Consider the following 23,203-nt stretch of genomic DNA (forward strand, 5'->3'; position numbering starts at 1 on the left):
ATGTGATACATGAGAATTTGTTTGTATTAATGCCAAGCTGAAAAACTGTGGTTTAAACTGTACCCGCAGGCCTAATAAAAGCTGTGGGTTTTATAAACCACACTTCCATAAATATTTTTTTAAGGGCAGCACTATCACAGCATGAAGAGCCAGCTTTGACAAATAGGAAGCAGTATAAACAGTCCTGTAGTGAGAAGGTACCTGAGGCTGGTGCTAATTAAAGATACCCCTTGATGACTGCTCTCTGAAGTAGTTTCGGTTGCTAAGAAATCACATACTTCACACTCCTGCTCAGGATAAGAGTCTGGCCTTTGTCGAAGAGGAGTTGCTGGATTGCTTAGAAAATTAGCAGCTGCACTACAGAGGGGAACTGAGATAGGTTCTAGCTGACCCAGAAAGCTTAGCCTTCTGTGAAAACCATCTCTTTCAAGCCTTTCCACAACTTCCCCCTGTATTAGATCTCTCTCAATCAGCCACACAACCTTGTACACTGCTTCTCACTCTGCTCAGGCACCCGGGCTTACCCTTCTGACTGGCTCCCTGACCTCAAGGTCTGTTCTTGCATTGCATGCACGTGGTGTTGAACGTTGGGGTTTTTTTTGCTGTGCCACCTTTCTTCTCCACGAGCAAAATACTGACCACTCCAGCGTACTGATAGAGAAGGGCCAGGTCTCCTACCTGCTGTGAAACTGAGCTTGGAGGTGGATCAAACAAAGGGCTAGCAGAGCCCTGAGAATTTAACAGTACTTGCAGAGTATCTCCTCCCCCTGCTGGCAGAAACATCTTTTGCTCCTGCAGATACATTGCAGGCTCACAGTGCAGTTATTTGGATGGTAAATTGGATTTGACTCTTGCCCTTACAAGAGGCTCTATACTGAGCACACACGGTCAGATCAAGCCCTTTTCCTTAGGAGAACCTTTGGTAACAACTGACATTTCCCATTACAGGCACAGAAATGGCACTCAGCACCGAGACAAAGTCCTCGCATGCCAGGGGGAAAAAAAAAACCTCTTTGATCATCACCCTACAAGGCTGTAGAGTTTTATGGTGAGACAGCAGGATGGGGAAGCCCCAGCTGGGAAGGTGTTTCCCTTCCCAGTCCCACTGCTAGAGAGGAAGATTTGGCCAGCCTATGAGCTGCTGATTTGTCACTGCAGACTCCCTGTGTTGGTTACACTTAAGGCTGGCTCTGTCACTGTAACATCAATATGATGATGTTGCAACTTGGCTTGCAAGAGATAAATGTTTTAATTGTGAATATTTTTTATTTTATTACAAATTAGGCTTTGGACGTAAAAATATCCTCACAAATGCTTTGGTGATGAGGTGCTAATGGCAGCCAAGAGATATTTACAAATTTGGAAATGAAACAAATGACATACTTTAAACACTGAAAACTATTTTCAAGCTGTAAGCACAAGGATGAACTCACCACTCCTACTGCACTCTGAAAGGCTTAGATGGACTTTGGGCCAAGCAATTCTGAAGCTAGAAATGGAACAGGATCCTTTTTTATATATATATATTTATATATATGATACAATATATGTATACTGAAAACCTGTGATAGAAAAAATTGTCTTCATCATCATCATCTAGTTTACAGATACTGCAAAAATTGGACACAGCCTTTTCTCAATGCACAGGTTTTGCAAAAGATTTCTGTACAGTGTTTATAAAATGCTTTTAAAAAAACCCATCGTAGTCCCATTGTGCTTAGTCAAAACTGTATGCTCCAATGAATTCATTGCCTTAATCATAGCTCTGAAAGGTACTGCATGTTGACTTGACACAGCAGAAAGCCCAAGGATTCACGGGGGATTTTGGTCTGAGCACTACCACACAACAAGAGTGTATCTAAGTCACGCCACCACAGATGGCGATCCAGCAGTGACTAGGGCTTGATCTTGCATGTCCTAAGCAGGCAAAGTCCCCACCGAAACCAGGACAGACCCGGGCATATGGGGTGTGCAAAATGCGTCTGTTAAGCTGGAGCAGGCTTGCAATGATTTCAGCAAAAACTGACTTTAGTCCAGTTCTGCAATACATGCTAAGGTCAGCCTAGTCTCACTCCCCCCAACTATCCTACTCCTATTCTCTCGTATGTTTTGAAATCAGTTCAGCAAGATCAAGAGGATCTCTTATAAGGCTGCCTCACAAAGATTAAGGCAACTGCAATTTTGGCTCTCATTTCCAGTTGGTGTTTGCTTCCCATGGTCCTGTTTCGCAGTGGATGCGACAATAGCACAAGTCCCAAGAGGAGCCCGCCAAGGGGAGAGAGCAGGTACCTGCCACCGTTACCCACTTTGCTTTGGTCCTGAGGAACTGGGCAGGTAACGCCACCTCCACAATGATTTGTACCCTGCAGTTAGGGAAGCCACATGAAATGCAAACGCCGAATATGGGACTATGTACAGACAGATCTGCTTTGCGCCTGCTCACTCCCTGCGCCTTGCCTCAGGACCAGCAGTGTAGGACAGAGGCATTACGTGCTCGGGTTCAGCCTGCTCATCAGGAAACTCTTGACGCTGGGGACTGGGTGCACATCGTACTGGTGCCTGCGACGCTCAATGAAGGAAGCCAAGCGGGAGGTATCCAGTGGGATCTTGGAATAGCTGCTGTTGTGCGGTTGCAGCCATGGATGCTGTAAACAAGTGGCTGCCGTCGGCCTTCTCCTGAAGTCTTCCTGAAGGATAACATTGATGAAATCCCTGGCGGCGTGACTCACGTCAGAGAAGTACTCGGGTGGGAAGCTAAAATCTACTCTGCACACATTGATACAAGTCTCCTCTTTGCTTTCATCCAGGAATGGAGAGACACCACTTAACATGACATAGGTGAGGACCCCAATGCTCCAGATATCCGTGCTCAGGGAGACAGGAAGACCTTGGATAACTTCAGGAGCTGTGAACTCCGGGTTTCCGAGGAGGTGGTGGATGTGGTAGTGACCTGTGATCTGAACCGCATCTTCCAAATCAATGATCTTGACACGAGGTACCGGGATTCTTAAATCAATGAGCAGATTTTCTGGCTGTTGAAAAGATAATAACAAAAACTTAACTACATTATATTTTTGCAAATAAAATGTGCAGATTTCATTTAGGTTTAATAGCTAATCAAAACTCGCATTTAATTGGATGTGTGAGGTACAGATCAGGAGAGTGAATGACAAGGAACCAGCTCAGCTGCTGTTTACACTGCTGTAAATTCAGATCAATGCTGAAGTTGCAATGACAGCATCCTCTTTTGCACCAGGGCAACACACTGGGATTTTGCGCTTTGTCCCAAATACTCACAGTTTATTTTCCCGAACTAATCTCTACAGATTAAGAGCACTGTCAGATTTTTAAATTTTGGTAAGTCTTGTCTATCTCTGATCAGTTTGTTTAGATTCCATTTGATTACATGACAACTGGCTACATAAATGTGCATAACTTGTAGCAGAAATGTTCTTCGTGAAGTAAATGTTCAACTTTGTTCCCACTACCACGTATTCTGGGAGGGACGCTGGTGAGTGCTATTACTGTCGCTGTCAGTTGCCATGGATGGAGCTGCCAGTGTTCCCTTATCAACACCAGCACCAGTCGTGCCTTACAAGCCAAAGTGTAATTATATTTCATCCAGTTGGTTTTCCCTCTGTTTTACTAACTCTTTCAGTATTTAAGATCTCTCTTTCTCTCAGTGGGAGATGCTGAGCATTGCCTATACACTCCACTCTGGGGACTTAACACTTCACATGGATTTTGCTTCCCTTGGCGCTTGAGATGATTTCTGAACTTACTTTTGCACCCTGTCTAGACTCAATTTTCTGTCCCATTGCCCCTCATCCTCATGCATATTCTACTGCTGCCTATGGCTGTATATATAAAGCAAAGTTCACTACCCTGCTGTTGAAATCTCTCTGCTTGATCTTCTCTTGTGTAGTCTGCATTGACAAAATCAACACGTTCTTGAGCAGGATCCTGGGACAAGACAGTCCATGGCTATGTCTGCTGTCACTATCAATGCATCTCCTGCTTCCCACTTAGCAGCAGAAGGTGCTTTATTTAGCATCCCTCATTCAGGAGGACTGTAAATAGGGCACAGAAAATTGGCTTCCCACCTTGTTTCTGGGAAGTATCTTATGATCAAATAGACATTTCAGTGCAGTTTCTTACCTCCAAGTGATACCTACTTTTTGACAGGTCCTATAAATACAGCAGAAAATACAAACAGTCCTACGAAAGAAACCAGCATGATTTAGCCTTTTGGGACTAATGCTTACATAAGGTACTGTACAAAAGGAATATTATTTTTTTGTAGTGGTAGTAGGCAGCAGAAGAATGAAAGCATCACTTCATCTGACATGCCTGGGTTGGAGAGTTGAGAGTTGAGAAGAGACCTCCTTGGAGCCAGATTGTCCACTATACAAGAAAGTTAAATTCATCTCTTATTCTCCATTTTTAATTGGCATTTAAGTCTGAAAAAAAATTATAGATTATCTAATATCCCTGACAACCAAAATCAATGTTGCAGATCACAAAACTCCAAACATTTGATCATAACTTCAATCGCTAATTCTCTGTTATCCAAGATAACTGGGATGTTGGTGAGGACAGCAGCACAATGCTGAATCCAGGACAGTACAGTGCCTCCTGCCATGTGTACTAACAAAAGGAGGTACAAGCTGTGCTAATCTAACTGAGCATCACGTCAGGGAATGCTTGAATTTCTTCTCCACAATGCAGCTTGTTCTTCCTCTGAACCTCTCCCTGGGTGTATTTCCCACCGAGTTCCCCTCTCAGGCTCTGCAGCACAATGCAGCGTGCTGCTTTCCTTTGCCCCTGCCAGCCCTCCCCACCTCCTCCTCCCCTGCACCCTCCCCTCCCTTTGCTTTGGGTTCTCCAGAGCACTGCTGCAGATGTGAGGGAGACACGCACTCCTTCTTGTCTGCCCTGAGCTGCCTGGGCACAAGCCAGTTCTGCTCAGGAAGCTTGGTAGCTAAGCTGGTACAGGTGTGAGTCCAAACCATACCCCCTGGGTTTATCTTATAATTTCCCTTCAGTCTGGTGCTAGTGACATCTCACTCTTGTCTCAGACATCCTCCTTCTACATCATTAAATCCAGAAAGCTCTTGAGAACAAACCAGTGAATCAAGAAAATAGGTGCATCTCTTGTCTGAAGGAAGAAAAAAAGACCTTGCGCTGCAGGTCAGTGAGTCCTTTCTCTGGTCAGTAGGTCTGAAAGATAGTACTTGTCCATTTAGTGATCATCTCTTTGGGGTACAGACTGCACCTACTCCCTGTCTGTGGAGCTGGGAACTCTCTGTACCAGGGCACTTAATAACAGCATCATTCTCTTTTCTTCTTACCTTTATATCTAAGTGAGCCACTCTGCAATTGTGAAGATACTGCAAGGCTTCCATTGTGTCTCTTATATAGAAAGCGACTTTTTCCTCCATAAGTTCATCATGGTTCATTAGATAATCTAAGAGACGACCGTCATCCATCCTACAAACAAATCAAACCATGCACATGAAAGATCACATGGTATCTCTAGGAACAGTTAATATTTGAAAACAAAATTGCAATGGAAACTTCGTGACCTAAAAATGGAGGAAACTAAAATTTGATCTGATGAGTATTTAATCATATCTCAAAATACTGCAGGCCATGGAAGTGGTAGAATGATTAATCCTCATTTGTTATCTCCGGTCCTTGAAAAATTTAGCAATGGTCTCAAAGTAAACTCATTTGCTTAAGGATGGATTCAACAGACAGAGGCAATTCATTTGAAAACAGATCCTCTTAATTATTTGGATTCATCTGTTTATTTATAGAGCTGGTTGCATAATGCAGAAAAAAAATCACTGACATTTTCAGCTGGTAATATGTTCTGTGGGAAAACTAAACCAATAAAAGTTTTCCACCTAGTTTTATTTATCTGTGTAAATAATAAGCAAATAGCCCAAATACACTTTGTTGGATATACTGCAACAAAGAAGCATTTTGGATCTTGGTTGCTATTTCTCCTTATGGGGGCAAGCATAGTTGCTACACAGCTCTTTTCACCAAGAAGTATTAGAACAATGTAGGCTTCAATCTAGCTGAAGCACATTTATAAAAAGTAGACAAAACTGCCCAAATAAATCTGATGCTATTCAGTGGGACAAACTAACAGCTGATACAATTACCCAAGCTTCACCGGCGGAGAAAGCAGTTTTATTTGTCCCTCTGAATCTTATTTACTGTAAAGAGAAGGCAGTGGAAGCTCTGCAGAAAACGGCTATTGCATTTGATGTCATAATCAATAAAAAACAGATGACAAATTCTTTGTCCTGCAGAAGTCAGGGTGAATTTTGTCCTGGCTCTAATAGGGCTGTGATTCCTACCCAGACACTTGAATTCAAGCTCCATGTACTTACAGTTCCAAAACTAGGATGTAAGAAGTAGGAGACTCGTAGGTATCATGGATAGTGATGTACTGAGGATGCTGTAAGTGCTGTAACAAAGCTGCTTCGTGTGCTGCCTGCTCTTTCTTTTTCATTTTTTTACTAATGAATTTTACAGCAACGTCTTTCCGTGTGGCTTTGTGAACGCATTTCTTTACTATGGAGAATCGTCCCCTGAAAAAAATAAAACAAAACCACAGAATAATGAAGGGTCCTCATGAATTAATCATGCTTGGTTTTCGATGCAATAACAGACTGATTTTCAAAGTGTTATTTGATTCGGCACATTAATATTTCACAAGGAATCAGACTTAACTAGTTGTTCATAACCTTTTCCAACAAAGAGCCTCCGCCTCTTACCCTGGGTAAGAGATTCTTTGGGGATTAGCAAACACTGAGAGCAAACGGTGCCACTTCGCTTTGTGCAGCCATATGATGTTCTCTATAACAATCTCCCCTGGGTTCAGTTTGCTGCCACTTTTACAGGTGCTATCTCTTTTTTTAGCTGTGTGTCTCCCTTCTCCAGTTACTTTAATAAAGAGCCAAAGAAAAGCCTTGTTAAATAATCGCTAACTTATAATTTTGTCTCAGTGTTTCAGGCACACAGTAATAAATTAACAAAAAAGCTAGCATGAAAGCATTTAGGAAACTCACACAGGCTAGTGCCTAGTACTATTCCTGAAAGTAAAACTACTCAGTGAAACCATGTGCTGAACTTGGTCTCTTATCAATACATCACTCTCTACAGAACCAGAGAGACTGCTATCCTTTCAGCCCCAGAATTACTCGCCTCTGTTCTCTGAGATGAAGAACTAACTGCATTAACCTGAATTGTTTGCATGCCCCTTATCTATTGTCCGTGCAGAGCACTGAGACCTGACAACATATGCAGCTCCTATTTAGGCTCCTGTTCAACTGACCGTCCCAATCAGCAAAACGCTTCAGCATGTGATTTAAGTCAGTCACATGCCTAAGTGATTGGGCAAACTCAGTCTTTGTGGTTAAGCACATCCAGAAACAGCAAATTGTCATGACTTCAAAAGCTCACAGCAACTCAGAGATATCAGAGATACCAGCGAGAGCTAGCAGTGGCTGTCAGAGATTTGGCTGCCTAATTGTTCACAAGTTTGCCAGGTTGCAATCTTCAAACCACAACTAATCTTGAAAAACAGGATTTAGACTATATTTTAATCAGTACTTAATGTGCAGTGGTCTTTGAAAGGAGCAGCAGTTTTCAAATTAACTACCAAAAGCAACCTAAACTTTCTTCTGAGGAAAAAGCTTCAAGCCATTGTTCTGGTGTTTTATTGCAGTGATAAGCATGGTTAATATTACCTCCCAATCTCATGGAGCTCTGCATAAGCGAGGTCAAAGTTTTCCTTCCATGAAATAGTGGCACCATCGGCAGCAGAGTCTTAGGGAGAACAAAGCACATTCAAGAAAGTGTAAAGTTAACGACAGTTTCCTGTAGACGATAAACTGCATATTTTAAAATTATGTGAGGTGATATTTCTCAAAACAGCACACATTACCACTAGGAGTCCAGTTTCATACTGCTCAGGCACAGCTCCAATGTGTTGCACCACTAAAAGCCAGAGCTCCGCAGGGGAAGGTATGGATAAGGTAGATTCAAATCTGTCCTTGCAATTTAGGGCTGAAAAGGGCCACACGGACAGTCTAAGGCGTGTCTGTGTGGAACTGGGAGGTAGAGCTATGCCATGTGAGCTCTCGTTTCATCCAGCGCAGGCTATCCAAGCCAGTCACAGACCTAGTTATGGACTGGAGCTACTAAAACATGGGGAATGTGGGCTCTGCTCACAGCACTGTAGTGGATGAGCTGTACCCCAAATTCCTGGAGGACCACATGCAGGGGCTCACCTCCATTGCAGTCTTCCTATGCAGGCTGCATTGCTGGGGGGGGTACGTTTTGCAAGCTGACTTGCAGACCTCAGCTGGGCTGCTCAGCAGAAGCCCCTGATGCTACCGGCATTGTGGAAAGGCAGGGGACACACTGGGCAGGATGTGGAGGCTGTGGCCCAGATGTGCAGATGAGAAATGGTCTTGGGATAGAAGGCAGGGACCTGCTAGGAAACTGCAATAGCTTCTGTGATAGAGAGAGGCTGTGAGCCCTGCTGGAGGAGCAGACATGAAAAGTCTTTCTAGTGGCAGGAACTGGCTCTGAGCCTCTCCCAGGCTAGTTCTTGTATTCCTACCAGGTTCAGGATCAATTTTTTTATCAGAACCCATGAAAGCACACCATACAGACCACACAGGTGGACACCTGGGCGCATCTGCCCCTCCTCACTGTGCCCTACTCACCGTACTCCGGGAGCCTTACAAATTCAGATGGGTCACTGGGCAAGCTGATCCCCCAGGGATTGCTGGCGCTCACTCGAAACTGATACTGGCAGCCTGGGGCCAGATCCTCAATAACAAGGTACGTGTCCAAAGTTGAGGCTACTGACTGCTGCCAGACTTGTGAACCTGCATTTTATGGAGGGAGAGAAGGAGAGCTGAAGGCAACAGTCTCAATAAGTGAACTCAGAGCAGAGGCTTTCTCTGCCCAACTCGTGTAGTACCCTGGGAGGTTAAAATCCACAAGGTTTTTAAAAGGCAACATTACAGCAGATGGATGTATTTCTATTCAGCCAGAACTGAACCACAGGAAGCTATTTTGTGTTGCAGCCACCTTCCAGTCTGGATAAATGAGGGAAGAAGGAAATGCCCCTGACTTGACTGATAACAATGGAAAAACCACAGCCCAGGGACAAGTTGATCTCTCCAGCAGTCTAGCCGTGGCTGGGCACTACAAGTGATGTGATAAGACAGGAATGAAGAGCTGATTTGATGACAGCTCTGCTGTGAGAGAATTGGTAGCAGAAATACTGCAAAAAAAAAAAAAAAAAAAAAGGACAAGGGAGTCCCAAGTGAAGTTGAGACAGAGTGGCAGTGCAATCAAAGGGCTTTTACAGATGAAGTCTTTCAGAACACATGGTGGCTACAGTGAAACCTGGAACTGCAGGAGGAGAACCAGCTTTCTGAGGCTTAGTATGGGCTTTTTGCAGATGAGCAGGGTTGCAGCAAAGAAATGTGTGACTCTGTCATGTGTTTCTGCTCCTAACAGAAACAAACATTGCCTAACCTGTGGCATCCAAAGGAGCAGTATTTTATTCATCTGCACAGGGTCACAGAACAGAAAAGGACCCCTAGGACACTGATCCCTGTCACGGCCTATGATTTCTTTCAAGAATATATAAAATTTTGTTTTATTTTAGTAAGTTCAGGGCTTTTAACCTTTATATTATTTACCATGACCCATATATTTTGTGTGTGCTGTGGGCGAATTCTGATTGCCAGGTCTTACAAGGTCAAGGTTGGTTTTACAGGGAAGATTCAGTGATTCCTTTGGAGTTGGAGGAATACTGAAAACACTGCTGCTTTTTTGCTGTTTGTTTTGGTGGCTGTTGTTAATAGAAGAGCTTTTATTCTTTCACAAAAATGCCAGTCACGCTGATGGCACAGTGAGGGTCAAGGCAGAGTATTTCCTAAGAGAAGGTATTAATACGATGGAATGATTAAGTTTGTACATTTACTAACATGAGGTAGGATTTTTTGAAGAATGAAGGTGAAAAAACAGAGGCTGCATACCTAAGGCAAGGTTTACTGCCTAGGGACCCTCACCCCTTTGCAGGAAGAATGCAAAAAGGGATGTGAAGCATTTCAAATGCCTTTTCAGAGCACATGCCTATGCATATTGGGAAAACAGTGCATTTAATATTTATTTAATTCTTCAGGGGAAAAGGATGGTTGGATTGAAGAACAAATGGATTTCAGAGCTGAGCTTGAAAAGTAGGCAGGGATCTGCAACTTTATCCAGATGAAAAAGATAATGAGGCTGCTTTGTTTGTGCATTTCCAGGAAACATTCACCAGGAAGGATGGATACCACGGTGGTAGAATGCAAATAACGTGACTGGAGGAAACAGAAAGGTCTGTAATATGTGAAAAGTTGGACTGGATCATAGAAGGACTTCTTTTGGCCTTAGACTTCAGGATCTGTGAGCAACAGCTAGTGGCACCCCAGTGGTGGCAAGGATGCTTTTGGGATCTGCTGTGTCATAAAGGAGACTTACTTTGTTTGTCCCAGCCAGTGAGCACAGCTCAAACCACTTACCTTCTTCTCTGTACTCCACAGTGTAGCCTGAAATGGTGCAATTGCCTGTACTGGATGGGGGTAGCCAGCGTAGGATCACAGAGGTGCAGCTTCTCTCCTGAGCAATGGGGCGATTTGGGGCAGCTGGGACACCTTGGGAAGAGAAAATAAGCACAAGTCCAGCATCACATCAACAAGTGCTAGTGCTTTATTCTGAACATCAGGTGTATCAGGTACATCAGGTCACTATGGGGCAGCTGCACCTTGCAGACAGAGTGCTCTGGTTTGCACTGGGTTACCAGCACAACCAGAGGAAAGGCAATGCCATGGTCCCATTCACCTTCCACCATGGGTATGAGGCCTCCATACTAGCAGCTAGGAGAGAACCATGCTGCTTGCAAGCCATGCTGCCTTGACATGGTTGAGGCCCATGCCAAATCTCATGAAGTTCAACAAGGCCAAGTGCAAGGTCCTGCACCTGGGTTGTGGCAATCCCAAGCACAAATACAGATTGGGCAGAGAATGGCTTGAGAGGAGCCCTGAGGAGAAGGACTTCGGGGTGTTGGTTTATGAGAAGCTCAACATGAGCTGGCAATGCGCACTTGCAGCCCAGAAGGCCAACCATATCCTGGGCTGCATCAAAAGAAGTGTGGCCAGCAGGTCAAGGGAGGTGATTCTGCCCCTCTACTCTGCTCTCGTGAGACCGCACCTGGAGTACTGTGCCCAGCTCTGGAGCCTTCAGAACAAGAAGGACATGGATCTGTTGGAGTGGGACCAGAGGAGAGCCATGAATATCATCAGAGGGATGGAGCACCTCTCCTGTGAAGACAGGCTGAGACAGTTGGGGTTATTCAGGCTGGAGAAGAGAAGGCTTTGGGGAGACCTTATTGAGGCCTTTCAGTAGCTGAAGGGTGCCTACAAGAAAGCTGGAGAGGGAGTTTTTACAAGGGTATGTAGTGACAGGATGAGGGGGAATGGCTTCAAACTGGAAGAGGGGAGATTTGGATTAGATATCAGGAAGAAATTTTTCACTATGAGGGTGGTGAGGTGCTGGACCAAGTTGCCCAGGGAAGTTGTGGATACCCCATCCCCGGTGGTGTTCAAGGCCAGGCTGGATGGGACTTTGAGCAACCTGGTCTGGTGGGAGGTGTCCCTGCCCATGGCAGGGGGGGTGGAACTCGATGATCTTTAAGGTCCCTTCTAATCTAAACCATTCTGTGATTCTATGGTCTCACAGTACTACAGGGCATGGGGAATGTCTTCTTGCTCACAGCTGGCAGTCAACTGGACTGTGACGCCCCAGGGAGCTTCCTGTGAGACCAGCTGGGAGAATTGCTCCTTGGGTGCAAAGGATCTGTCTGACCTCCTACCTTCTGCTGCTAATTTTTGCTCTAGCTTAAGACTTGATGCAAAGCCCATGGAACTGAGGAAAACAAATATTCTCATGGACTTCACCAAGCAGCACGTGAAGTGGGGAGTCACCTTCAATTGTCCAAAAATGACACAAAAAAGCCATTCAGAGTGCCTTTGGGTGTATGGCGCTTGGTATGTTTGGCAGCAGATTGACAAATGACCGGTAACTGTTTGGTGTTTTGCTCAGGGCTCCCTTCAGCACAGGAGTAGTTAGTGCAGCCACTAACTTGCTTGGATAAATTGGGGAAATTATATCTCTAGGGCAGTTTGTGAGACCAAACAAATTGATTTCTAAATGCTTGCAACACTTCTGCATCTGTAAGTCACCAGTTAGACATTTGTCTCTGTGCCATTCCCTTCAATGCAGCAGGCACCCCTCCTCTTTCAGGCTAACAGATCCCTTTCTGGAGCTGGAGGTCATGAGCAGCAACTCATCATTTCATATTCGTTACAATTAGATGGGTCACTAATTACAGCGCTGAGAATTCAGGCTCAGAGATGTGTTTCTGAGTTGAGGCCCTGCAGAACAGTTCAACCAGGCCAAACCTTACTCTCACCTCCTCCATCCCCCACAGAGACAGGGAGGCTGAAAATCAGTGTCAGTGGATCCCAGGTCCCCCTGCTTCAGACACACTCTAAAGCTCAGAGCTCCCTGCAGGCAGCCGGGGCATTATCCCGCCTGGGGCTTGGAAGCCCCAGTGAGCTCAGCTTCCCCCAGCCAACCTTGCTGAGCCCCCCGGATGCAGCGCTGAGAGCAGGATGCAGGAGCTGAACCAGTGCCAAAGCATTTTCATTTCCCAGATGTGATGCTTATGATCAGACGACTTAATCAAGCACAAAGAGTCTGTGATGCCTTCAGCCATCAGTGGGAGTCTTGGCTGAGGAACAGTTGTATGATTTTAACGTCTCAATTCACCTGGCACAGCTCCACGTCTGGCTGCCTTTGCACCGGCTATCCTTGTGTGCTCCCAGCCCCCACCAAGGGACCCCGTATGGTGTTAAGGTCAGATGTGCTACCTTGAACTTTGATGGTTGCAGAGGTTGATGCGGTTCCGTGTTCATTGGTTGCCACACAGGTATAAATGCCGCTGTCCTGAGGCATCAGGTTGCAGATCTTCAAGGTGAGCTCCCCAGAGTCACTGTGGATGCAGGAAGCCCTCATTATAAAAGATTGCTTCACTCGTTTTATCTCTGTTCTTGTCCTGCCTCATTACAAACACACGTGCACACAAATCCTGTTAACTCATTTGAAGGAACATCCACCCAGAAATCTGGTACCCAAGTGCAACCCCTCCATATGTCAGGATTAGGCTGTTAATGAAACCTTTGAGCAGAATGGTCCAAATTGCCTGCCAGGCAAATCTACTTCTCTGCTGTGGCCTCGGAGGCAATGGGGAGTGATCGCTCAAGCAGCAAGTAAAGCCCAAGAGCTGAACATTTGTTGTACCTGTACAGAGCTGGATGCTTAGACCCCATATATCTGGAAAGATTTCCCCAGGCATATCTTTTCTATCTCGGGAGATGCCAAGCTGCTGTGCCTCTGCAGTTACATCCAACACACGCCGGACAACTTGGGCTTCCCGCAGATGCACAAAGCAGTCACACAGTACAGGGTGCCTGACATTTCTGGGAAGCTTCAGACCTCTGGAGCACGTGCCGTTGATCTAATGAGTCTGCCAGCTCCCCGGTCAGAAGGCTGGACATCTCACAACAGCTAGAGATAAAGAACCCCAGCGCTGAGTTCATGAGAGACACTCAATCTTTGGGCCAATCTGAGCAAATAAACAGCTCTGTGGAGTCTGGTGAATTTATAGAGGGTCTGTACATAGTCACTTTGGTTTGCACATTGCAGTCTTCAATATGCATTTTAAGGGAGTTGGCCTGAATTAAGGGATTTTGCTTGTGTAACTGCTTTAGCTGTACTGGAGGCCCAGCTTAGAGCCAACAATAAATTCCCTTGATGGCGAAACTAGACTAGTTCTTGAATGCATAATCTATTGGAAATTGCAGAAGGACATGGTTGTCGGTATAACTGCCTCAACGCCGCGGCTTTTGCTGGTCTGACTATGCTGGTTTAAAACAGGACAGAAATATCCCCTTCCCCCACAATCCGGACACTCATGCCAGCAAGATTTGTAAGACAGCCACTGATCTGCTGGGCCTCTCCTTGGCAGGCACTGTCTTCACTGAAAAACAAATACCAGTAACAAGACAATACAAGTGCTGATAGTGCACAGAGAGCCAATGCACAGGCGAAAGACTGTGATGGAAAACAGAACCCTGTATAGAAATATTCCCCCATCCCAAGCCTAGCCAGAAGCCTGAAGATAAGGCACTAGCGATCTACTGAGTAATGGCTAAAAAGACATTTTTGGGTGCTCTGGGGCAGCCACACAAGCCAACAGCCTCTGAAGGAAGCTCTTGATCAGATGTAATTTTTTTTTTTATTGAACATGCAAAATCCCTTCTCTCCTAGTGTTCATTTTTCACTTTCAGTGACTTTGTACTCCCTGCATTTATCTCAGCCTGCGCCAGAAGTGCTGAGAAGTTCTCATGAAAGATTGCATCCTGGAGATTTCCACTGCAATTTGGCCCAAATCACTTATGTAAGCTGCAGCTGAACACCCAGCAGCAGGCTGTTACCTGACCTGAATTCAACTCCAGATCTTTTTGGATCTTCCCAGTGCTTGTGGTAAAGACGGGTTTTCTCCCCCGCTAGTGGGGCTGGGAACATCATGACAAGTGTCCTTCTGTCCAAGCACAGCCAGATGTAGCCTTCCCAGGAGCACATGTAGGTTTTTTTAGGAATAGCTGAGGAAAGGCTCAGGAAAACTGCAGGAGTTACGACCTCTGCCCATGAAATAAGAAGATGCCCAATGAGATATGGGTATTGCAGGCTGGTGAGGATTTGCTCTGCTTGACTTCTGTTCCTACCAAAGGTGAGCATGACATCAAACTCAAGTGGAGAAGCCTCAGCAATGAGGAGGCAATATTAACCAAATGAATATGTTGGAAACATTAGTTGCTTCTGGCTTGCAGCTGGCTCAGGAGGTCAATCAGAGCAAACTCTCGTCTGCCAGTGACACACTCTATGGATATACCCTACGTCAGCTGGAGAAACTATAGAGCTATCTGAGCCCCAAAGTTTGACCCTTTCTAGCTGACGTGTGGTGCAGCGATGTGCCAATACACCCTGCCAGGCTCGATTAACTGCATTTCTGATCAGCCTTGTAGCCTGGTTAGTGCCATATTTGAGGGCAACAAGACCAACATGACCAGCTATGCTGGGATCCAAAGGCAGGACCTTACCAGGATGACACTGTGTAAGTGGCCGTGCTGTTGTCATTGTCAAGAATGTTTTGATCCGGTCCTTTCCAGGTTATGGTTGGTTTGGGCCGTCCACAGACTTTGCACTGCAGCATCACTGTGTCACCGAGCAGGCAGGTGATATCCACTAACGGCACAAGAAACTCTGGAGCCACTGGAAGAAAACATGGGGGCACACACATGACACCTTCTTTTAATCTGCAGGTGAGGATTTTTTGCCATACAAATCTAGAGAATACATTATAGGACCAACTATAGGATCTGGGTCCCAAACAGCTGAGGGTCCTGGGATTATGTTACCAAACCTCCCCCTTTATTAAAAGCCAGCTGTTGGCAGCTTGGCAAAGGAGGTAGTGGGGACTGTCCGTCCCCCAGGCCTGTGCTCTGGCAGGAGGGTGAGGCTTTGTGAAGGCAGGTTTGGAGGGGTTCAGCCTTGCCTGCGGTCCTTGGGCTCTCTGAGCTGAGCAGCCAGCAGGAAGACCGCTTTCCCTGGGGACACAGCAGCGGAGAGCTGCCTTTGCTGTGAATGCGGGTGGGTGCAGAGCATGCTGTTGCACCAGAGTAAATCACAGCTGCTGACTTGCCCCTCCGTGCCAGTCACTGCACAGCTGTCCTTAACTCACCTTCTTGAATGAAATTGGGGTTGATTATCTGAAAGATACAAAGAAATAAAAGCATTTATTTTTATGGACAGTGATAAAGAGATATCTGGTTTCACAAGGTACTGTGGTGAACCTGACCAGGACCGCGAAGCACTGACCGGTGGCTACGAGCAACCTAACAACCGGTAGATGCAGCAAGCTCTAGTGACAACTGAACAAGCCCGTGCACAGCTGGGAAGGTAAATGAAAGCTACAGTTTCTTGAACTCTCATAAAGGAAGGTGGACGTGGCTTCTCTTTGCTTGGGTGATAATGCTCAAGCTAATAACTGTTCTTCCCGGAGGTGGTTTGTGCCCCCCTGTGCCCAGCTCCAGACACACATCACACAGCGCCTGCAGTCATCATGCACCTGGGGCATCTCACCAGCACTCTGGCCACTGACCAGCTTTGGGGGCGACGTCTTTTAACTTCTGCTCAGCTTCAGGAAAAAAAGCTGAAAGCACTAAAACAAAAAAACAACTGCACTCTTTTCACCTACTGACAAGTATCAGTCCTGCAACAAATCTTGGTCTACCACAACGAGTAAATTTTCACTCATTTCATCGGACTACTGGAAATTTTCCAACTTGAAACTAGGTTTGCATAACTGAGAGTTATTTCGTCTGACTAATTAATTGATCAAGTTAGCAAAGACTTGAAAAGCTACTGTCTCTCCATGGCCTATCTATGCAATTACCTCATGTAACCCTGGAAGCAAAGTTGGGAATAGCAAAGATGCCAATAACTTCTCACATGTGGCATCAACCCTAACTACATAGTGGTGTGTAATAGTATAGAGGTTTTAGCCTCATTAACTGTTTTAATAATCTCATAAGGCCTTGTTATCCAAATTCAAACTAATAATTTGATATCAAGCACCATAAACACCAGTGTGGTTTATCTCACCTTAAATATCTTTGTTACTATCTATTTCAGAGCTATTTTGAAACATGCCAAGGGAGCAGTGACCTAATTTGTGGTCTGCCAAAGCTGACTGGAGTTTTTGCAGTGGCTCAGAAACCAGGCCATGAAGTAGAAGCAATAACCCTTCAAAATAACATAGATACATCTTCAAGATTTATATTTATATTTTGGCTTTATAAATAGTTTTCCAAGGTGAATGGCTCAGGGTGCCATTCAAGGAGGCACTCGAGCATATTCAAGTTCATTTTGGTTTCACAGCCCTTCTTCATAGCTCCAGGCAAACCTCTGGTACCAGCACTGAGACCTCAGGGTCTGCTTTCCCCTATCATCACCAGAAAGCCCAAATGAACCAGGTATAACATGGACTCGCCACTCACAAACATTCATTTCTTTCCCCATAGAAACATACCTTAGATCAACAAATTCCTCATCACCTGAGACTGAGACTATCCTTTGTCCTAGCAATAGGCAGAATTTGATCCTTCAGGACACATCTACATAGAACACAATGTTCATGGTACCGACTGAAACAACTGGTCAATGCCAGTGCTTTACACTCTGTGCTCCAGAAACGAGTAGGGGCTGCTGCTTGTGGGCAAAGCAGGTTTCAGCCCCTACCGTGTAGTTAGTCCTAAAAGTCTGTACCTGGTGGGCAAAAGTGCGATGCTTTGGACTCTCAGATGTTCCCAAGAGTGCTGAGATTTCAGATATTTCATTTCCAGCGTTGTGGAGGGAGCCAACCCCTGCCTACATACTAGAGAGGACACTTTGAGGGCTATTACTATATTGAGAGCTTCTTTTTTTAAAAAAGCCATGTTGGGAGGCACCTCTGCAGTGGGGAGGGGGCAGGAGATCGTGCCAGACCTGCAATGGAATGGCTTGGCTCGGCAGGCAAGAGCCTGAGTGGGTGAGGGAGCCAGACAGGCTCTTTGGGTCCCATGTCAGGTCTTCCTCCTCCTGGCTGCACCTCCTGGCCCTGATTTCACTTGGGAAGCACAAAGCCCCATCTGAAGGGTGCAGCTGGGCACTGATACCAGGACATGGACCTCTGGCCAGCCACCCGGGAGCCTCTGAGAGGGTGAGGGTCTCAGAGGCAGTGATGGCTGCTCCGCAGGGTCCAGGACCCACATAGGGCCTCCTGGATCTTGCGGGCAGGAAGAAATCAGTGCACAAGAGGGCACTGGGTGAAAAAGAACATCTTCTTTCCCACCTGTGCACGTGGCAAAAGAGAGGTGGATCTTCATGATTCAGTTGTATCGCTCACACAACACAGCAAAGGAAGAAAAAGCTGTTCTGTAGATAACCATTGCTTGCCTCTTTCCCCTCAGTGAGACCATCTACTTATCAGTGGAGTAACCCCAGGCATCATCTCATTTGCACATACATCTTAATTTTTGTAGCTTTTGGCATATCCTCCAAAGCTCTCCCTTTCCTTCCCTGCAGCAGGCACTAAATTCCCTTATTATTCACTGATTTCCATTCGTGTAGGATTAGAGATCAGGAGAAAGAAACACTCCCAACACTTTATATTAATTTTATACCTCTAAAGGATTCATTAGAAGATACAGCCACAATGATGAATGTAATGGATCTGTCTATAAATAAATAATGCTACGTTTCTAATGACTTCCAAGGCACTATCATTTATAATAATTGCCTTACCAATGTTTTTTTCCCTTGCCTCACCATGGGAATATCAAAGGAAATTACTGCTGTTAGATAATATTGGAAGAGTCTACGGGTAAAATTTACATTTCCTTTGCTAAAACTTCATCTGTTAATTAATAAAATGTTACCTAACAACTACCCCTCAGCCACATCACAGCTTTTGCCTGCTGTAAGCTTAGACAAAAATAAAAGCCTGTTTGCAAGAGGATGTTTTAAGTGCTACCAAAGTGTTTTAATACATCGCTTAATTAGCGAATGAGATTTGGTCTACTTTGAAGGAGGGAGGGGGTCAAATGACAGGGTGAGAAGGGCAGAAATAGGAAAGCAAAGGTTCACGGCCAAATCTGTGGCCAGAAGCTGGCTCTGCTGGCTCACACGTCCGCTCCCAGGCCCCGGGGGTTGGCTGCTTCTCTCTGCAGAGTGGCTGGGTTTTCGGGCTATGGGTGGGTGGCAGGAGATGACGGACTCCACAGAGTCCTTCTACATTAAATGCAAGACATTTGGAAATGAATTCTTCATTTGCCAATTAGGTTTTTAATCCCCGTGGGTGGAGAGGAGGGTCCCAGAACGTGGCCCCACTGTCCCTCGGAGGATGGGAGCTCACATACTGCTTGTCGGTGCTGGTTTCCCTTATGGACAGACTGGCCAAGCATCTCCCAGAGTCTCTTAAAAATGATGGTGTGTGCAAAAAGCTGGAAAAGCTGTCAAAATTCATGCAAGTAACTCTTCCCACTTCTCTTCCTCTTTCTCAGGGCTTTTACAGAGGTGAAAGCCAGGCCGCGTTGCCCTGAAGAGCAGAAATCCGTGCCAGCGAGGGGCCCGGGGCGAGCTGCTGGCGAGCGGGGTGAGGTGCTGTGTGCTGAGATGGGGATTACGGGCAGCAGGGGTGAAGCTCCCCCGCAGCTGCTGAGGAGGGGGAGGTGAAAGACCACCCTCTCCAGCTTGTTTTCCCCCTTTTTAAAGCCCCTGCTCGCCCTAGGGAGCTTCCACACAAGCTGAAGGGCAGTGGTGGTGTTTGCAGGGGTGATGCACTCCCTCTACACTGCTTTGAGATTACCAGGTGGAAAAAAAAATCTGCTGATTACGTGGCTTTTGTGGAATTTTACTTTTCTTCTCACTGAAAAACAACGTGAGGCTCAGCCCTGCAACCCTGCTCAGTCCGTAACGGTTTGAACAAGGATGTCAAAGCCCAGCCCTTGGTCACAGCAGCCATGAGCAGGGAACGGCGATGCACGGACAAGGGCTCCCTGAAGAAGTCCCCGCAGACACCACCTGCAGCACTGCGGCTGCCAGCCTGGCCTGCGGGTGGACAAACTCACAGGGAGGGAACTACCCAACGCAGAAACTTCTCAAACCATCTTCAGAGTTGGTCCACACAAACCCTAAGGGGTGAAACTGAAACTCGGTTGGCAATGAGCTCACTCCTCAGGTAAGACATGCAGTTAGCTCTTTTTTATAGGAATATAAATTTAGTTGAAATGAGATAATTAATATTTTTTTTCCATTGGATGAGGTAACCTGTAGCATGGTCCAGGGTGGGTGAAAACCTTTAACACTCCCTCTGTGGCTGGGAGAGTTTGTGTTGCTGATAAAATGATGGCTAAAAATGGGAACCCAGCACAAGGTGACAAAGGCAGATCATGAAACGGCTTCTGCTTGAGTGATGTGGTGTCTAACGCTGACAGGGAGCTAGAGGGAGGAGGGTGAGATAAAGAAATGAGAGGACAGGTAAGGGTTATTCAATGAAAAAGCCAGAAATAGACCTTGCTTCTCCCTTCTCCAGCCTCCGTTATTTCAGGGATCAGACCAAGAAAGGCACAGGAGAGACGTACTTGAGTGCCTGTGGGGACCTGCAGGGATCTAAGTGGTTTAGATCTAAGTGACTTAACTTAGTGTAACAGTCAGGCTTTAGAAAAGCAGCACAGATGCTGCATCCAGCAACTCATTGTTTTGCGGTACTGGGCCACGTTTTCCCTGCTTTGTTAAACTCATGTTACAAAGATAGAAAGGCATCTGCAGCAGTAGCAGCAAAGTCCTTGCAAAGTGACTCCAACCGCACTAATTCTTAGCAACAGCTTATCTTTCATTTCTGCACGCATGCTGTGTCTGCTGGGGAGTGCAAAACCATTCTGCAATGCCAACAGCCGGGCCTGAAATGCTCTGCAGGTGCAGCTTGGCTGCCTGCGAGGGCTTCTTGCCCTCGCCTTGGCCAGGGTCTGCTTCTCCATTGCAGAGATGCCCTCACCATGCCTAACACTGCCCTGGAGGAGGCGTGAGTCCAGCCCAGACACACGCGATGCACAGAAGGGCCCAGTGGATGCACAGATTTTTCCAGTGCCACATTTCAGTCCCATTTTAAAGGAGTGCACTAAAAACAGGAGCAAGAATATTTTTCCCCGCAAGGCACAAGGCTAGGCTGCAAACCCTCTATAATAAGATCCCTGCTTTATCTAAACAGTAGAGGGCATGTTTACTCCAAGACAAGCAGCTCAGCATTTTGTAAACACTTCACGGCAGTTCTTGTTCACCCCGTTAAAATAAAATATTGACGCATTTGCACATGCTGGTAGCAGAGTCGGCAGCACGCTCCTTGCTCCCTCACTCAGAAAAAAAAAAAAAAAAGAAGAAAAATATTGATTCTTAGAAAAAAATGAAATGAGTAACAGAGGACTTAAGCCAACTCTAATTTGTAAGAAACGATCTATCAACCCATCTCTGACAAGGTCAACTTTTACTTTGAGACTTTTGGGGGGACAAGCTCACAGTGTCACCGGCCTCCCCTTCCCCCCAAAAGAAACATATTAACAGGAGAAATTTCCTGATAAAAGGAGCAAATAAGGATCCTGGATAGGTGCTACCAAAGGGAAAATATTATTTAAAATGGGAGAATGGTATCTGATGAAATGTCCCACGGCATCAGCCTCTCGGTGGGGATGGAGGGGCCCACATGGATGGGCTCAGCTGCCATTGAGACTGATGGAGAAGCCACAAGGATTGGCGACTGTTGTACATGCATCCATGCAAAGCAGAAGTCCTCTTGCCCTTGTCACGGTCTTGCTGTGAGGCCCTGGTGTGCTTCAACGGCTGTAGCTGGGGATGTCTCTGGTACTCCAGGCACTGTGTTGTAGCGCTCTACTCACTTCCTGCAGATGAAGTAGGTCACTTCTTCCTCTTCCAAAAGCTAAACCACTGCTCCTGTGCTGCCAGCTCAGGCTATGTCACACCTGATAAGCCACCTTCCTGGTCAGTCTCAGCAATCCCTGCCCACTCTGCGCAGCAGGACAGTGGTGTCACTCGTGGAGGCCACCCCAGGGAATCACGGGAGGTTCTTCGGATCGTACTCATTCATACTGCGGTAACCAGCCAGGAAAGGCTTTCTTTACCAGTATTGTACGAGATCTCACCAAAAGAGTATGTTAGATCTGCTCTGGAGAAGGACAACTCTAGGCAGGGAGTGAAGGCATTTGTCTAAAGCACTTGGGAATTCTTGGCCTGAGCTGAGTGTTGACTTGGAGCCAATGCTGTATCCACCAAACCATTACTTAGTCAACCACTTGGACTGTGGGGGTGCAAACACAATATTCTTCCCTACAGGATGTTTCTCAGTGCTTATCTTGCTCTAAGTGTCTCTGAGTAGTTCTTAACATGCTAAAATGTCATAACTGAAAAGAATAGATTATGAAGCCCAACTTAAGTACCTTGGCAACAGCCCAGCTCACTAATCTAATGATGGCACTTCCACTGACTCAGGGTGGGCCTGGACTTCATCTCTCCTTTGCACAGCTAAGAAAGTGGAACAGACACTAGACACTCGGTGACAGTTGTGTGTTGGTCAGGATTACTTGTAATGCACTGCAGTTGGAATTGCGCTGTGCAAAACGAGACGTCTGGAGCCATGTCAGATCCCTACATGTGAGGTCCACCCCAAAGCCTGGAAGAGCTGCTGCTGAATTTAGTGAGGTTTAGCACAGTCAGGTCTTCTGACTGCTGGAAGGACATTCACTTAGACAAGAGAGGTAGCCTGATGGGATGTGCACAGTTGACTTATCACCCCTTCAGCAATATCGAAACCCCATGAGATGTTACGACACGACTGAAAGACAATTAGTTGCGTCATTGTCCAGGACCCCAGACTTGGGTGTGGATGATATTTACTGATTCACAAGGGCATACACCTTCTTCCCTGTGCAATTAGCTACAGACATGTGGAAAGGGAGTCTCCGATCTTTCTTAAATATAGGTTACTCCTATCCCTCACATGGCTACACATGCTCCCTACACTCACGTGCCTAACAAACAGGTTAGTTTCCACCTTCTGTTTTGTGAAACAACAGCACAAAGAAAACTAGGGGAAAAATACCAAATTTCATTTCCATTGTTATGCGCTTTCATTAAATATTAATAAACAAAGAGAAAAGAAACAGCCACCAAGAGGTACACCAAGAGGTTACAATGAATGGAAAGTTCTCCAGGCCCAGCATGTCCCTGTGTGGGCAAAAACACTGTAATGCTCTTTTAAACAGTCACCCAGAATTTCAGTTTCCTGCTCTCACTATATATGTTGTCCACATCTCTTTCTGTCTATGTTTCCCCCTTGAAACAAAGGCAAAATGCTTCAGAAATCTGGAATCTACTGAACAGCTATGTG

General features: G+C 45.9%; 1 protein-coding gene across 3 annotated transcripts in view; it reads right to left on the reverse strand.

Moving 5' to 3' along the window:
- Positions 1 to 1,122: 1,122 nt before the first annotated feature.
- The window catches only part of KALRN (kalirin RhoGEF kinase), a gene marked incomplete at its 5' end in the record, with an annotated part of 529,922 nt that continues 507,841 nt past the window's right edge, over positions 1,123 to 23,203 (reverse strand). For all 3 annotated transcript variants that reach the window (XM_082483615.1, XM_082483616.1, XM_082483614.1), the window contains 9 exons: positions 1,123 to 3,032; positions 5,352 to 5,490; positions 6,405 to 6,605; positions 7,767 to 7,845; positions 8,751 to 8,915; positions 10,605 to 10,736; positions 13,014 to 13,135; positions 15,306 to 15,477; positions 15,947 to 15,974. In XM_082483615.1, coding sequence (XP_082339741.1) covers positions 2,487 to 3,032; positions 5,352 to 5,490; positions 6,405 to 6,605; positions 7,767 to 7,845; positions 8,751 to 8,915; positions 10,605 to 10,736; positions 13,014 to 13,135; positions 15,306 to 15,477; positions 15,947 to 15,974 — 1,584 coding nt within the window. In that variant the 3' untranslated portion in view covers positions 1,123 to 2,486. The remainder of the gene's footprint in view (positions 3,033 to 5,351; positions 5,491 to 6,404; positions 6,606 to 7,766; positions 7,846 to 8,750; positions 8,916 to 10,604; positions 10,737 to 13,013; positions 13,136 to 15,305; positions 15,478 to 15,946; positions 15,975 to 23,203) is intronic.

Source organism: Vanellus vanellus, assembly GCF_965231255.1.
Source record: "Vanellus vanellus genome assembly, chromosome: 5".
Lineage (NCBI taxonomy): Eukaryota > Metazoa > Chordata > Aves > Charadriiformes > Charadriidae > Vanellus > Vanellus vanellus.